This window comes from Mobula birostris, chromosome 5, assembly GCF_030028105.1.
Source record: "Mobula birostris isolate sMobBir1 chromosome 5, sMobBir1.hap1, whole genome shotgun sequence".
Classification (NCBI taxonomy): Eukaryota; Metazoa; Chordata; class Chondrichthyes; order Myliobatiformes; family Myliobatidae; genus Mobula; species Mobula birostris.
Window position 1 is genome coordinate 87,126,661 of NC_092374.1, and position 16,193 is coordinate 87,142,853.

Consider the following 16,193-nt stretch of genomic DNA (forward strand, 5'->3'; position numbering starts at 1 on the left):
CCAGGCAGTGGCCCGGCGGGTAGAGCCGCTTCCACACAGCGCCAGGGATCCAGATTCGATCCTGACCTTCGGCTGTCTCTCTTTCTCTCTCTTTACCTCTCTCTCTCTCTTTCTCTCTTTCTGCCTCTTTCTCTATTTCTCTCTCTCTTGCTCTCTTTTTCTGCCTTTCTGTCTCTCTATCTCCTTTCTCTCTCTCTCTCTGTCTCTATCTTTCCTTTCTCTCACCCTCTCTCTTTCTCTCTGTCTCCTCTCTTTCTCTCCTCTATTTCTCTTTCTCTTCTCTCTCTCTCCTCTCTCCCTCTCCTCTCTCTCTCTCCCTCCCTCCCTCCTCTATCTCTTTCTCTTTTTCCTCTATTGCTCTTTCTCTTTCCCTCTCTGTTTTTCTCTCTCACGTCGTGCAGGGTTGGGTTCACTGAGTGCTGTACATCGTGTGTGAGTGGTGGGGTGAGGTTGATGGGAATGTGTTTGGTGTAACTGGCTCGGTGATGGTTATATTTGGCAGAGGAGCCCCTGTTTCTGTGCCTGAATGGTTCTAATTCATTATCTTTACACACTTCTCTAATAAGTTGAGTTTCAGAATTAGGCTTATTATCACTGACGTATGTTGTGAAATTTGTTGTTTTATGGCAGCAGGACAGTGCAAGACATGAAAGTTACCCTAAGTTATAAAAGTAAACAGTATAAGTGAGGTTAAGCTCACAGGCTGTTCAGAAACCTGATGCCAGAGGGGAAGACACTTTTCCTATAACGTTGCATGTGGGTCTTCGGGCTCGTGTACCAGTAATGTCGTGCTGCCATGCACAGACTGTGTCCCTTCCTCTCCTCACTGCTCTCTCCGACATTACGACTGTGACCGCACTTCAGGGTAGTCATCTGACGCCTGAAATGTGTTTTTGGGCTTCTTCTGGAAGTGGTAAAATGGACTCTCACTGCCCAGGGATAATCCCGACTTTGCGAGACTCAGCTGTTAGTACATTCCAGTCGCTGCAAGTTTGGACGACACAGTCTGGATTTAATTGAAGGAGCCTTGGCAGCAAGCCAGGCTCTGAAGTTTAGGCTGTTGAAGGGTAGCTCTGTGAAGAGATGAAAACGTGGTTTATTGCCTACAACAGGACGTTGAACAGCTGCTTTGATGCTAAAGATTAGGATCTCAGTTTAATTTAAAATAAATGTCTTGGCCCAAATCCCAGAACCGAAAAGACTCTCTCAAAAAAACAAATCACTTACCTGTTTATAAGCAACCTGTTACACTAAATATACTGAAGAAGTTGTTCTTAGTCTTTTCCCTCTGTGTAAGAGGTTTGTATTGAAATAATTTGCATAATTACATCGTGTGCATGTAAACTTTGCAAATTATAATTTACGTGTAAACTTACTATTATGTAAAGGCAAACTCTCTCCATGAGAAATAGGGGCAGAATTAGCCCACTCAACCCATCGAGTCTGCTCTGCCATTCAATCGTGGCTGATTTACTTTCCCTCTCAACCTCATCCTCTTGCCTTCTCCCCGTAACCTTTGACACCCTGACTGATCAACAACCTATCAACCGCTACTTTAAATACACACAATCACTTGGCCTCCACAGCGCCAACAGATTCAGCACCCTCTGGTTAAAGAAATCCCTCCTCATCTCTGTTCTAAAGGGATGTCCTTGAGGCTATAGTAATTTGATCTCTCGATACGAGTATGATGTTCTCCTAAGGAGTTGTTCCCTTAATGAAGAATGCCTGTGTGTGACTTTGTTTTACATGGGGAGGTTGATGCATGAGCAGCTGCCACATGGTCCTTGACAGATTAGGGTCAGGGTTCAGTGACATGGAATGCAAGACATCTGGGGACCCATCACTGCTGTAGCCTTCCTCAGCCTTCACTACTGTTGTGGTGTGTCATCATCTTCCGCCAGCTCCACTGCTGAGGTCTTGCCTGAATTGCTGTTTGTCTGGAACCTCCCTCTTGACCTTACTGCCATGGCTGACCCCACCAGGAGCTAAGCTCCAGACGGCATTCTTCTCGGGATCTCAGGACCTCCTAAGCCTCTCCGTCACAGCAAGGTGACAACCCATGGGGAGGATCCTCTAAGGCTGAGCCCTCTGGTCCTAGACACCCCCACCTATTGGAAACATCTTTTCCAAGTCCGCTCTGTCTCTGCCTTTTAAATATTGGATAGGGTTCGATGAGATAGGTCTCATTCTTCTAAACTCCAGCGAGTTCAGGCCCAGAGCCATCAAATGCGCTTCATATGTTAACCCTTTCATTCCTGGGATCATTCTGTGAACCTCTCCTCTGGATCCTGTAACACCAGTGAGCTGAAGACAGAGGAAACTTGGTCATTCTCCTCAGAAATGTGAATAAATTGACAGTCTCGTGCGAGCACTGTAGCCTGGCCGTGGAATTGTGCTGTGGAAGGTTTATATTCATAGTGAAGGCAAAAGTAATTTGCTTTGAAAATGTGAAGGAAAGGAAGAAGGAGAAAGGGATAGAGCTTGTTAGCTTATTGCAGGTTGAGTCGATGGTAAGACAGACGATGTTAGCATTCATAGTGCATCAGGTTCTTCTTCAATTGCAGTGGCTTCTACAGGGTCAACAAAAGGTGTTATTGTCCTTTTTAAATGTATTTGTTTATGATCACAAAACCCTGCTGCACATTAAGAATTTAAAGTACTGCAGGTTTACCCCATCTGCAAGTTGCTCGTTGGCAGAGAAAATAAAGGAGCTGGGCATTGTGCTGCTGTCTAAGTTGAAGGATGCTTACAGCCTAATAGCGAGTGGCCATCTTGGACACTTTTCTTGTGATCACAAGACCCTTTTGGATGTTGTTAATGTGAAATGCTGCAAGTTCTGATTTATTGGCAGAGAGCAAGGGCAGATGGCAGGGGAGCTGTGTTGTCTTGGTGGTAGCAAGCACTAGGCCTCAAGCCGCGGTGTCACCTGTTTACAGCTGCCAGGAGAGAGGCGTCGGAGGTGGTGTGGCGCAATGTCCAGGCTGAAGTCAGTGCTCCCCCCGGTGTTCAGTCAGCAGAAGACAAGCTATATTGTGGTCGACTGCAGGTTTCTGCGGCATTCAGGGCTCGGGTCTGGACCATTTGTTTTTGTGTTTCTGTACCTCACTGATATCTTTATATGCTTGCTATCTGATATGTGCTATGTGTGCTGTGTATGACTGCTGGTACTGTGTTCTGCATCTTGGCCGCAGTAACGCTGTCTCGTTTGGCTGTATTCATGGGTATTGATGTATGGTTGAATGACAATTAAACTTGAATTGAATTTCAAGAGGACTAGAATATAAAAGCAAGGATGCAATGCTGAGGGTTTATAAGGCACCGGTCAGACCTCACTTAGAGTCTTGTGAGCTGTTTTAGGGCCCTTATCTAAGGAAGGATGTGCTGGCATTGGAAAGGGTTCAGGTACTGAAAGGGTTAGTGTTAACCCTTGACGGCTCTGGGCCTGGGTAATATAGGAGAGCAGGTTCAAGGATTGCATGAGTGAAACAGAAGACAGAGATTTAAAAATGAGTACGTTAACTATCTATTTAAAAATGAATGGTGAAACATTACACCGGGCGTCTAGCTAAACAAGCTACCCAAAACCACTCCACTGTACATTCAGTTACCCTTTAAATGAATGATACTCTGCCAAGCCTGCTTGATTTATAAAGCCAAAGAACTAAGCATGCTACAGTCGAACACTTAACTAAACAAATGTGGGGGGAGCCCATCTACGTCTGCAGCACTCTTTCCTGGTGTTCTTTCGTTGCTGGTCACGACTTCAGACTGAAGTGCCCCCCATGGATGGCTGGAAAGAAAGAGTGAAACCTCCGCACGTGCTGCTTTCTATATCCCCAAGAGTGCCTGGTACCGGAAATGGGTGCCTTGGCACGTAAGCCAACCAATGGGAAAAGGGCATCACAGACGTTAGACCAACCAATCACCGACTGGCACAACAGAAGAGGCTTTTGATCGGCAATCCATTCACCTCCCCTCCCCCCACAGGAGATGGTGCTGGTGATACCCAGCGACTACTTACAAGCGGCAAAAAAGACAAAGGAAATTACTGTATACCTTAGCAGTGACACTTTATTAATAACAATTAACGCTAACAATGGAGAGGCGAGCAAAGGGTGGCCGTGGCAAGCAGTGGCGGAGGTGCTGACGAGACACGGACGTGGAAAACGGAATCGGGATCGAAGCAGAGACAAGGCAAAGTCATGGCGTCCCCGAGAGTGAGGAAGGTAGCAATGGGGCACAGAGCAGTCTGAGAGTCGATTTAAATTGAAAAGGTCAGGTTGTTGGGACGGAAGGTGAGGGACGGGCCAGTTCTCGCTACCCCGTGACGTTTGCTCAGCTCTACACCCAACTGCAGTGATGCCTGGCTTCGTGTCCATGTCTTGCAATGTTTACTTAACTTCAGAATGGACTGTGGATGGTGCCTATACCAGCTGCGGTGATGTCTGGCTTCGTGTCTTTCATAAAAATGTCCTTTCTGGAGCTTCTTGCTTGCTTTTGTTGTTGGCACAATTTTTTTCTCTCTCTCTGCGCATTGGGTGTAAATCATCTCTACCAAAGGAGGTGTAAGGCGCTCCTGCCAGCTGCTAGCCTGCAGGTCACCCTTGGGCACCTGCTTAGACCCAGATTGGTGTTACATGAAGCCATGGGGGCAGGCGGTGGATGGTCGTATGAGCAGCTGGGTGCATATCACAAGTCCTGGTCTCCCCTCCCTTCCCACCCTGGTCATTCCCACCACCCCCTACCCTTGTTCTTTTCTCTCCCACCTCCCATCCTGGACATCTCCTCTCGTTTCCACCCAGGTCATTCTGTCTCCCCTCCAAAGTGGCAACTTGTGGGTCAAATGTAAGGTGGGCCGGTAGATGTTGTCTACATATATATATTTTAGTGAGGCATTTGACAAAGTCCTTCATAGGAGGCTGCTCCACAAGATTGAGATGCATGGGGCCCATGGCAGATTGGCTGTTTGGATTCAGAACTGAGTTGCACATAGAAAATAGAGGGTAATGGTTGAAGGGACAGACAGTATTCAGTCTGGAGGTGTGAGTTCCACAGAGGTCTGTACTGTGACCTCTGCTGTTTAATATATGTAAATGACCTAGATGAAAATATAGATCGGTGGGTTAGTAAGTTTGAGGATGATACCAAGATTTGTGGATTGTAAATAGTGTAGAAGACTGGCAAAGAATACACCACGGTATAGATCAGTTATGGGTATGGGCAGAGAAGGGGCAGTTGCAGTTTAAGCCGGCCAAGTGTGAGGTGTTGCACCTTGGTAGGGTAAATGTAAGGAGACAGTACACTGTTTAGGGCAAGATCCTTAACAGTGTTTCTGAGCAGAGAGACCTTGGGAGCCAACTTCATAGCTCCTTCAAAGGGGCTACACGGATCGATAAGGTGATTAAGAAGGCTTATAGAATGCTTGCTTTTATTAGTCGAGGCATTGAGTTCAAAAGCCAGGAAGTTATGTTGCAACTTTATAGAACTCTGGTTAGGCCACATGGAGTATGACATACAGTTCTGGTCACCCCACTGTAGGAAAGATGTTGAAGCTTTGGAGAGGGTGCAGAAGAGTTTTATTAGGATGCCGCCCGGTTTAGAGGGTGTGTGCTATCATGCGAGGCTGGACAAACTTGTTTTCTCTGGAGCGGCAGAGGGAAGACCTGATAGAGGTTTGCAAGATTATGAGGAGCATAGATGGAGTGGACAGGGAGTGACTGTTTCCCAGGGTAGGAATGTCTAATACCAGAGGACACGCATTGAAGGTGAGAGGGGGTAGTTTCAAGGGGGATGTTTTTTGCTCAGAGAGGGATGGATGCCTGGAATGTGCTGCCTGTTATGGTGGTAGAGGCTACATTAGAGGCTTTTTAGAGAAGTTTGGATAGGCACATGGATGTGAGGAAGATGGAGGGATATGGACATGGTGTAGGTAGGAGGGATTAAGGTTTGGGTGTTTTTGATTTGCTTTTAGCTGGTTCAGCACAACATTATGGGCCAAATGGCCTGTTCCTGTGCTGTACTGTTCTATGTTCTGTGACTCAAGGACAATTTCTCTCCTGCCGTTATCAGACTATTGAATGAACCCCTTGTACAATAAAGATGTACTCTTGATCCCTCAAGCTCCCTTACTGTGGCCCCTGCACCTTGTTGCCTGCACTTTCCCTGTAACTGTAACACTAGGTTCTCATCAAAATCTACCGAGTGTTGAAAGGCCTCAATAGAGGGGATATGGAGAGGATGTTTCCTATGTTGGGGCAGTCGTAAGACCAGAGGACACAATCCTTAGATTAGAGGGGTGTTCTTTTAGAATGGAGACGAAGAGGAATTTCTTTAGCCAGAATCTGTGGAATTCATTGCCAAGCTGCAGAGGCCAAGTCATCAAGTGCACTTAAGGTAGAGGTTGATAGATTCTTGATTATTCAGGGCATGAAGGGTTACAGGGAGATTGGATCTGAGAGGGAAATGGATCAGCCATGATGAAATGGCGGAGCAGACTCGATGGGCCATATGGCCTAATTCTGCTCCTATAACTTATGGTCTATTGGCCAGTACTCTGTGTTATCCGTTCTTTTTGTTAGCTCGGTGTACTTCTGTGTTGAATGATCTTTCTGGACGGCACACACTAAAGGCAGCTTTACTGTTGTCGTGACTGATACTGATGATCTTTTTTTGATTCCCTTCATTGCAGAGTATGTTCGAGGTTCTCACGTCCGAGGCTTCTTATCTCCGCAGCCTGAACATTCTCATTGAGCATTTCATGAAGGCCAGGGACCTCAACGATAACATCATACTGCGGGACAAGAAAACCCTGTTCTCCTGCATCGTCCGAGTGAAGGAAGTCAGTGAGAGGTACTGTGCGGGACAGGAGGAGGCAATTCCAGCCCTTCTCAAAGCCCATTTGATTCCCACCCCATTTGCGCAACTGTGAGAGAAGAGGGAGACAACGAGACGCTGTCAGAGAGGAAGGCTGGGGGGGGAGAGAGCGAGAGAGCACAAGACAGTGGCAGAAAGGGAAGAGAGACAGAGAGTGAGAGAGAGAAGGAAAGAGAAAGAGTTAAAGACAGGGAGAGAGAGAGTGAGTTAGACAGGGAGAGAGAATGAGTTAGAGACGGAGAGAGAATGAGAGAGAAAATACAGTGGCAGAAAGAGATGGAGGGGAGAGAGAAAGAGAGAACAGGACAGTGACAGAGAAAGGGAGAAGAGAAAGAGAGAGCGCACACAAGAAAATAAGAAAATGAATATTGAACGAGGTTGCTAGCGCTGTATTAGCGTTACACTAACCACTACACTGTGTGTGTGTGTGTGTGTGTGTGTGTATGTTTGTTTGTTTGAGAGATAGATCGATAGATAGATACTTTATTGATCCAAAAGGAAATTACAGTGTCACAGTAGCATTACAATTGCACTGATATTAGAAGAGAAGTAGAAAGATTAAAAAAAAGTTATCTCAAACAGTGTCAGGAGGGGGTCATCACTTCCCCAGTATAGGTTGACTCATTATAGAGTCTAATGGTCGAGGGTAAGAATGACTTCCTATCGTGCTCCTTGGAGCAGCACAGTTGTCTTAGTCTATTACTAGTAGTGCTCCTCTGATCAGCCAAGGTGGCATGCAGAGAGAGAAACATTGTCCAAAATTGCCAGGATTTTCCATAGGGTCCTTTGCCCTACCACAGTCTCCAGTGTGTGTGTGACTGTGTGTGATGTTCTGTGTGTGTGTGTCTGGCCAACATATGTGCACCAGATTTATTCTTCTGTCGCAATTGTGGGTGTTACACTTTAGTCTACATACTGTGATTGTTTTACCAATGATCTGATCTGTATGAACAGTTTGCAAGACAAGCTTTTCACTGCAGCTCAGTAAACGTAACAATAATAAACGAATTCCAATCTGCCTGAGGGACCCGTCCTGTTGGTACGTTTCAGGGTTACGTTGTCGGTGAGAAAATACCAATGTAGAAGTTTCTCCTTTGATTTAAAAACAGCTTCCTGAAGGACTTAGAAGAGCGCGTGGATGAGAGTATAATGATCAGTGACGTCTGCGACATCATTTATTCCCACGCCCAGCACAATTTTCAAGTCTACATCGATTATGTACGAAACCAGTTCTACCAGGAACAGAAATACAGCCAGCTGATGTAAGCAACAGTTCCCACCCTCGCTTGGGAGGGAGGTGGGTGTTGTTTGTGAAATGGTACATTTCGATGGGACCGATGCAGAAGTGGATCGTGTGCGGGGCAGAAGGGATTACTTTAACACGGCAGACACTGTGGGACGAAGGGGGGCATTCCTGTCCTGTGGAGTCCCAGCAGCCCAGTACACACACAGGCCCTGCAGCCCAGCCAGTCCGTGCTGACAGCAGTTCAAAGTGAATTTATTATCAAAGTACCCAAGGAGCAGAGCCTGAAAAAGGCGGCATCCATCATCACCCAGGACATGCCCTCTTCTCATTGCCACCATCAGGGAGGAGGTACAGGAGCCTGAAGGGACACGGTCAACGATTCAGGAACAGCTTCTTCCCTCTGCTGTCCTATTTCTGAATGGACATTGAACCCCTGAACACCACCTCACTACTTTTTATTTCTGTTTTTGCACTACTTATTTAATTGAACTATTTAATATACATACTGTAATTCATGTTTTTTACTATTATTATCTATGGGTTGTGCTGCTGCCACAAAGATGACAAATTTCACAACAGATGCCGGTGATATTAAACCTGATTCTGTCACCGTATACAACCCTGAGATTCATTTTCTTGCAGGCATTCACAGTAACCACAAGAAACACAACAGAATCAAGGAAAGACTGCTCCCAACAAGGCAGGCAAGCAGCCAATGCACAGAAGACAGCAAACTGTGCAAAGACAAAAAAAAATAATAAATAAATATGCAATATATATCGAAAACATGAGACGAAGAGACCTTGAAAGTGAGTCTGTAAGGTTGTGTCCACCCAGCTAGCCACAATTCCAGAATCAGGCTTACTATCACTGAAGTACTCCATGAAATACCGCAGCACATAAAGACCCGGCCTGAAATTATGAAATCATGAAATTAGTTATTTTGTGGCAACAGGAGCAACAGAGCAAGACACAAAAATTACTATAAGTTACAGAAAATAAATATTGCGGAAGAAGATAGTGAGGTTGTGTCCAGGGACCGTACAGAAATCTGATTGCAGGAGGAAGAAGAAATTGTTGACTGTGTGTCTTCAGGCTCCTGTGCCGCCTTCTCTGTTATTAGTAAGATGAAGAGGACATGTCCTGGGTGGTGAGGGTTATTAATAATGGATGCCGCCTTCTTGAGGATGTCCTTGACTAGGGAGGGTTGTGCCCACGCTGGAGCTGGCTGAATCCACAACCCTTTGCAGTCCTGTGCATTTGAGCCACCGTATCAGGCAGTGATGCAACCAGTCAAAGTGCTGTCCACCGTACATTTGTAGAATTTGCTGGAATCTTTGGTGACATACTAAATGTCCTCAGTCTCCTGGTGAGATATAGCTGTTGGTGTGCCTCCTCCGTGACTGTGAGAAGGTATGTCCGCAGTTATACTTACAGTGTTCAACTTCCAATTCCCCGTGTACAGCCCTTATCCTTCTAAACCCCGCCCCTCCATGTACCAATTCACTTATGGCCCATTACACTGCTGGTGTTTAGGCAGCAATGAAGGTCGTCCTCCACCTCTGTCTGCCCTTGGCCATCAGACGTAGGAGGATTCTTCATTGCTGCTTCTGTCAACTTCTTGTTTGACCAGTCAGGGTTGTTGGCCCTGATCTGAACTCCGAGCCTGGAGGAGCAGTGGACCACTCTTAGTCTGACCTCTGCCCTTTGACCTGTTTGGCATGGGTGACCCTACTGAGAGACAAAGCATAACGCCCTGACTCCAGCCAACATCGCTCTCCCAGTCACCGAGGCACGCACCTCCAAAACGCACGACAAGGCTGTGGTCCTCTAGGAGGTATAGTGTTCCTATACCGTAGTGATTAGGTTGTGCTGGTTGGTTCAAGAACTGAATGGTTGAAGGGAAATTGAATGCTCTTGAACCTGGTAATGTAGGACTTTAGGCTTTTGTACCTCCTGCCAAAGGTAACTGCAAGAAGATGGCATGACCATTGATGGGTGTTGCAGCATCTCTGTAGGTACTACCGATGGTGGAGAGGGATGTGCCTGTAATGGGTTATTGAACAGAAAATCCTACGAAAGGTCGTGGATACAGCTCAGTTCATTATGGGCAAAGTCCTCCCAACCATTGAGCATGTCTGTTTGAAGCACTGTTACAGAAAAGCAGTGTCCATCATCAGAGACCCAAGGCACGCCCTCTTCTCACTACTGCCACCAGGAGCCCCAGCACCCACAGCACCAGGATCAGGAGCAGCTACTACCCTCAACCATCAGGCCCGTGAACCAAAGCGAATAACTTCACTCGCCCCATCACTGAAATGTTCCCCCAACCGATAGACTCACTTTCAAGGACTGTTCATCTCATGTTTTCAATATGTATTGATTATTAATTTGTTATTATTATTTCTCCTTTGTGGTTGCACAGTTTATTGCCTTCTGCACACTGGTTGAACACCTGAGTTGGACAGTCTTTCATTGATATTGTTAAGGTTATTACTCTATTGAGTAAGCTCGCAGGAAAATGAGTCTCAGGGTTGTATATGGTGATGTGCATGTACTTTGGTAATAAATTTACTTTGAACTTTGAGCAGCGCCTCCTGAAGATACTACTGATGTTGGGGAGGGATGTACCCGGGATACACTGGGTTATTTCCACTACTCACCGCTGTTTCATTCATTCCTACACAATGGGATTACCGTACCAGAAACCTGCGGATTTATCAGGGTCTTGTGTTTCAACCCAGTGCCTGCTTGCTCTGTCGAACTCCAGCAGTTATAAAGTAAGATGACTCTATCCAATTTCCCCACGTCACGCAGCCCACTCGTTCCGAGAGTTAGTCCAGTAAGCCTTCTCTGACCCACTTCCAGCGTACGAAAGGACACTGAGCCATTTGTGCCTACTTATCACTCACTCTCCCCATGCAGGGAGGAGAACCCACATTTTGCGGCTGCCATCGTCCGCCTGCAGGAGCTCCCCCAGTGCCAGCGGCTCCCTTTCATGTCCTTTCTGCTTCTCCCCTTCCAGAGGATAACCCGGATCAAGATGCTGATCGAGGTAGGCACATCGTGGATGCTGGTGGCTGGCGGGGTGAGGTTAGGTGGGGTGGGGCGGGGTGGGACTTTCCTCATCTGCTGGTTCTGTTTTTTATTTGGCGCGTGCCTGTGTGTGTGCGGGTCTGTGCGTGTGTGTCTGCGTGTGCGTGCATGCGTCCATGATGATGGATTTTTCATGGATTTTACAAGGCGCGGAGCGAGAGAGAGAGAGACCGTGTGGCACGCCGCTCCCCCACACAGACTTTCTGCAGCATTTTCCCTTTGTTTTACGAGGTCGAGTTGCGATTGCGACACAACCCAGCACGGATGGAAAGCGTGCTTGGGGGCGGACCTGACTGGTTTCGAACCCAGGAACCTCCGCTCCTGGGTCTGGCGCCGATGCCTTTGCGCCACCAGCCGGCCCAAAAGCTGGTTCTGCTTTCTTTCTCCACTGATGCACAAGTCCCGATGAAGGGTCTCAGCCTGAAACATCGACTGTTTATTCCCCTTTGTAGCTGCTGCCTGACCTTCTGATTTCCTCTAGTATCTTGCAGTTCTGTTTTTCAAATTTTTATGCTATGTGTGAAATAAGATCTTAAAAATGATAAAATAAAATAAAAATTGGTATTCTGTGTCTGTAACTCTAGAAAAATGCATGACTTTTTTTAATGATTCTTACACCTCTTAACATTTTTGTTTCTGTAGAACATTCTCCAAAAATCCGAGGTTGGTTCGACCAATGAAGAAACGGCCTCCAAAGCGCTAAGTGTTGTTTCGAAGGTAAGATCTAACGACACAAGTGAATCGTTTACCAAGGTCCAACCAGCATTATTAGCTGGATCCAGAAAGATTTAAGGTGTCTGGTCATGCACTTTGGTAGAAGGAATAAAGATGTAGACTATTTCCTAAATGGGGGGGGAATTCAAATATCAAGAGTTGCAGAGCGACTTGAAAGTCCTTGTGCAGGATTTCCTAAAGGTTAACTTGCAGGTTGAGTTAGTGGCAAGGAAAACAAATGCAACTTTAGCATTTATTTCAAGAAGACTAGAATCTAAAGGCCAGGATGTAATTCTTAGGCTCTATAAGGCATTGGTCAGACTACATTACTATGGGTGTGTGTGTGGTACTATGGCACCAGACACAATAGACAACCCCAGCAGGTTCACAGGTGAAGTGTTATTTCAACTGGAAGGACTGTTTGGGGTCCTGAATGGAGGTGAGGGATATGGTGACTGGGCAGGGATAAGTGCCAGGAGGGAGATTAGTGGAGAGGGACAAATGGACAAGGGAATCACAGAAAAAGCTATCCCTGTGGAAAGTGGAGGTTGGGGGTGGGGGAAGTAAAGATATGTCTGGTGGTAGGATCCCTTTGGAGATGGCAGAAGTTGCAGAGGATGAAGTGTTGGCTGTGGAGGCAAATGGGGTGGTAGATCTCTCAGTAGGATGGCATGATAATGTAGTGGTTATTGGAATGCACCAGCAACTGGGGTTTAGGTCCCACCACTTGTGCTGGGCACGTGGCCAAGTGGTTAAGGCGTTCATCTAGTTATCTCAAGGTTGCTAGTTCGAGCCTCAGCTATGGCAGCGTGTTTGTATCCTTGAGCAAGGCACTTAACCACACATTGACCTAGTGTCTGTGCGAGGAGTGGCGCCCCACATAGACTTCCAATCTGCGCCTTGTAAGGTGTGAAAATGCCTGACACAGGCCTCTCATGATCTGAGTCGACGTTCCCCCCCCCCCCCACCACTGCTGTCTGTAAGGAGTTTGTATGTTCCCCCATGACTGTGCAGGGTTTTCTCTGGGTGCTCTGCTTCCTCCACTGTTTCAAAGATGCACAGCTAGAGGTTAGTGAGTTGTAGGAATGTATGTTGGTGCATTCGTGGGCTGCCCCCAGCACATCTTTGGACTGTGTTGGTCATTCATGAAAATGACGCATTTCTCTAATGAATCAAATCTTTAAAACATCTGATGTTTTAGGCTGAAACCCTTCATTAGCATCTGGTGAAGGGTCTCGGCCTGAAACGTTGAATGTTTATTCCCCACCCCCCCATAGATGCTGCCTGGCTTGCTGAGTTCCTCCAGCAATTTGTACGAGTTACTCAGTTAATGTGGTGTGTGCCGTGTCTGTTCCCTGGTCACTGCAAACCTTCCTTAACTTGAGCTGCTCTCAACAAGCAGGGCGAGGTAATGCCTTTGCTTCTCCCCTCCCAGATCATCGAAGACTGCAACAGGGAAGTGGGGATAATGAAGCAAATGGAAGAGATGATTCACATAGCAAAGAAGCTGGAGTTCGACAAGTTAAAGGTACGACACCAAACTCCAGAACTTCCTGAGAAACGTCAGGATCCCAGCCTGGCTACAGACACCACTGTCATGCAAGCTCTTAGGAATTTAGTCAGCAGCGATTCCTTCCCTTTCCCTGCGATAACGTAGAGCAAAACCCCAGAGACTGCATCTGATTTGGAATCCGTGAAGTATCATTGACACAAAATTTTCTAGAGATTTTAGATTATGAGGACATGCAGTCCTCTTTTATTGTCATTTAGTAATGCATGCATTAAGAAATGATACAATGTTCCTCCAGAATGATATCACAGAAACACAAGATAAAACAAGACTGAAAAACTGACAAAAACCACATAATTATAACATATAGTTACAACAGTGCAAAGCAATACCGTAATTTGATAAAGAACAGACCATGGGCACGGTAAAAAAAAGTCTCAAAGTCTCTCGAACATAGAACATAGAATAGTACAGCACAGTACAGGCCCTTCGGCCCACAATGTTGTGCCGACCCTCAAACCCTGCCTCCCATATAAGCCCTCACCTTAAATTCCTCCATATACCTGTCTAGTTGTCTCTTAAGCTTCACTAGTGTATCTGCCTCCACCACCGACTCAGGCAGTGCATTCCACGCACCTACCACTCTGTGAGTAAAAAACCTTCCTCTAATATCCCCCTTGAACTTCCCACCCCTTACCTTAAAGCCATGTCCTCTTGTATCGAGCAGTGGTGCCCTGGGGAAGAGGCGCTGGCTATCCACTCTATCTATTTCTCTTATTATCTTGTACACCTCTATCATGTCTTCTCTCATCCTCCTTCTCTCCAGAGAGTGAAGCCCTAGCTCCCTTAATCTCTGATCATAATGCATACTTTCTAAACCAGGCAGCATCCTGGTAAATCTCCTCTGTACCCTTTCCAATGCTTCCACATCCTTCCTATAGTGAGGCGACCAGAACTGGACACAATACTCCAAGTGTGGCCTAACCAGAGTTTTATAGAGCTGCATCATTACATCGCGACTCTTAAACTCTATCCCTCGACTTATGAAAGCTAACACCCCATAAGCTTTCTTAACTACTCTATCTACCTGTGAGGCAACTTTCAGGGATCTGTGGACATGTACCCCGAGATCCCTCTGCTCCTCCACACTACCAAGTATCCTGCCATTTACTTTGTACTCTGCCTTGGAGTTTTTCCTTCCAAAGTGTACAACCTCACACTTCTCCGGGTTGAACACCATCTGCCACTTCTCAGCCCACTTCTGCATCCTATCAATGTCTCTCTGCAATCTTTGACAATCCTCTACGCTATCTACAACACCACCAACCTTTGTGTCGTCTGCAAACTTGCCAACCCACCCTTCTACCCCCACATCCAGGTCGTTAATAAAAATCACGAAAAGTAGAGGTCCCAGAACAGATCCTTGTGGGACACCACTAGTCACAATCCTCCAATCTGAATGTACTCCCTCCACCACCCTCTGCCTTCTGCAGGCAAGCCAATTCTGAATCCACCTGGCCAAACTTCCCTGGATCCCATGCCTTCTAACTTTCTGAATAAGCCTACTGTGTGGAACCGTGTCGAAAGTCCCATAATCTCACACAAACAGTAGAAGGAAGAAAAACTCTCCCTGCCATGAACCTCCAGCGCCGCAAACTTGCCGATGCAGCACCCTGGAAGCACCCGACCACAGCCGACTCTTGAGTCTGTCCGAAAACTTTGAGCCTCTGACCGCCCTCCAGCACCGAGCACCATCTCTGCCGAGCGCTTCGACCCCAGCCCCAGTCACCAAGCAATAGGCAAAGCTGAGGATTTGGGGCCTTCCCCTCTGGAGATTCTCAATCGCACAGTAGCAGCGGCAGCGAAGAGGGCATTTCAGAAGTTTCTCCAGATGTTCCTCAGTGCTTCTCACATCTGTCTCCATCAAATCAGGATTGTGCACGGTACCTACTTAACAAATACCGATATCATTCCAGAGCGGCCACGCGCGCTGCGTCGCGCCGCCATCTTCTCCTCCCCTCCCCTCTGGGTGGGTGGCTGTGTGTGTGTGTGTACACATTCTTCCTGTAGTTGCATGGATTTTCCCCGAGTGCTCTGGTTTCTTCCCACATCCCAGTGATGTGCGAGATCCGTGGGATAATCTGCCGCTGTGAATTGCCCCCTTAGTGTGTGTGTGAGGGGTGGAATCTGAGGGTGAGGGGGAGTTGGTGGGACTGCAAGAAGAACAGAGTGAATGCAGGATTAGTGTACTGGTTTGTCAGTAGCTCTGAATGCACTGTTGAATTTCTGTTTATTTTCTAATCCTTAGGGTTCTTCCAGGAGTCAACAATGACAAGCAGTCTTAATTCCAAGATTTCAGTTTATTTCAGAGTACAAGCAAACACACAAACACTAAACAAACTAATAGCAATCTAATAACTATCATCAATGCTAAGGAGGGAATTAATGCTAAAACAAGAGATTAAAGGTGGCACTTCTGAAAAATCTATCGCTTTTACAGATGAGGAAAAATCCTTAGATAGTGATAAATCAGTTAATAGCCTACATAATTGAAATAATTACATTACGTGGGTAATGTGCTAATGCTTAGCCAATGAAAAAGGAGAAAGATGATAAACCGTTAGTTTAGCAGCTATACCGCTTTCTGCCAGTGAGTGTGAAAAATATGAGGTTGTTAAAATGTACAAATTTTATAAAAGGTATCATTTTAAAAAAGACAGTGGTTTCCAACAGCACCAAATGGTGTTTTTC

The 16,193-nt window shown here is 46.4% G+C and overlaps 1 protein-coding gene across 4 annotated transcripts in view; it reads left to right on the forward strand.

Annotated features, from left to right (window-relative positions):
- LOC140197843 (rho guanine nucleotide exchange factor 15-like) overlaps window positions 1-16,193 on the forward strand; it is a 92,723-nt gene that overhangs the window by 63,216 nt on the left and 13,314 nt on the right. For all 4 annotated transcript variants that reach the window (XR_011886036.1, XM_072258341.1, XM_072258339.1 and 1 more), the window contains 5 exons: window positions 6,692-6,852; window positions 7,986-8,138; window positions 11,048-11,177; window positions 11,861-11,935; window positions 13,368-13,460. Coding sequence is in view for 3 of the 4 variants with exons in the window: in XM_072258341.1 (XP_072114442.1) it covers window positions 6,692-6,852; window positions 7,986-8,138; window positions 11,048-11,177; window positions 11,861-11,935; window positions 13,368-13,460 (612 nt within the window). In the remaining variant the exon portion in view is untranslated. The remainder of the gene's footprint in view (window positions 1-6,691; window positions 6,853-7,985; window positions 8,139-11,047; window positions 11,178-11,860; window positions 11,936-13,367; window positions 13,461-16,193) is intronic.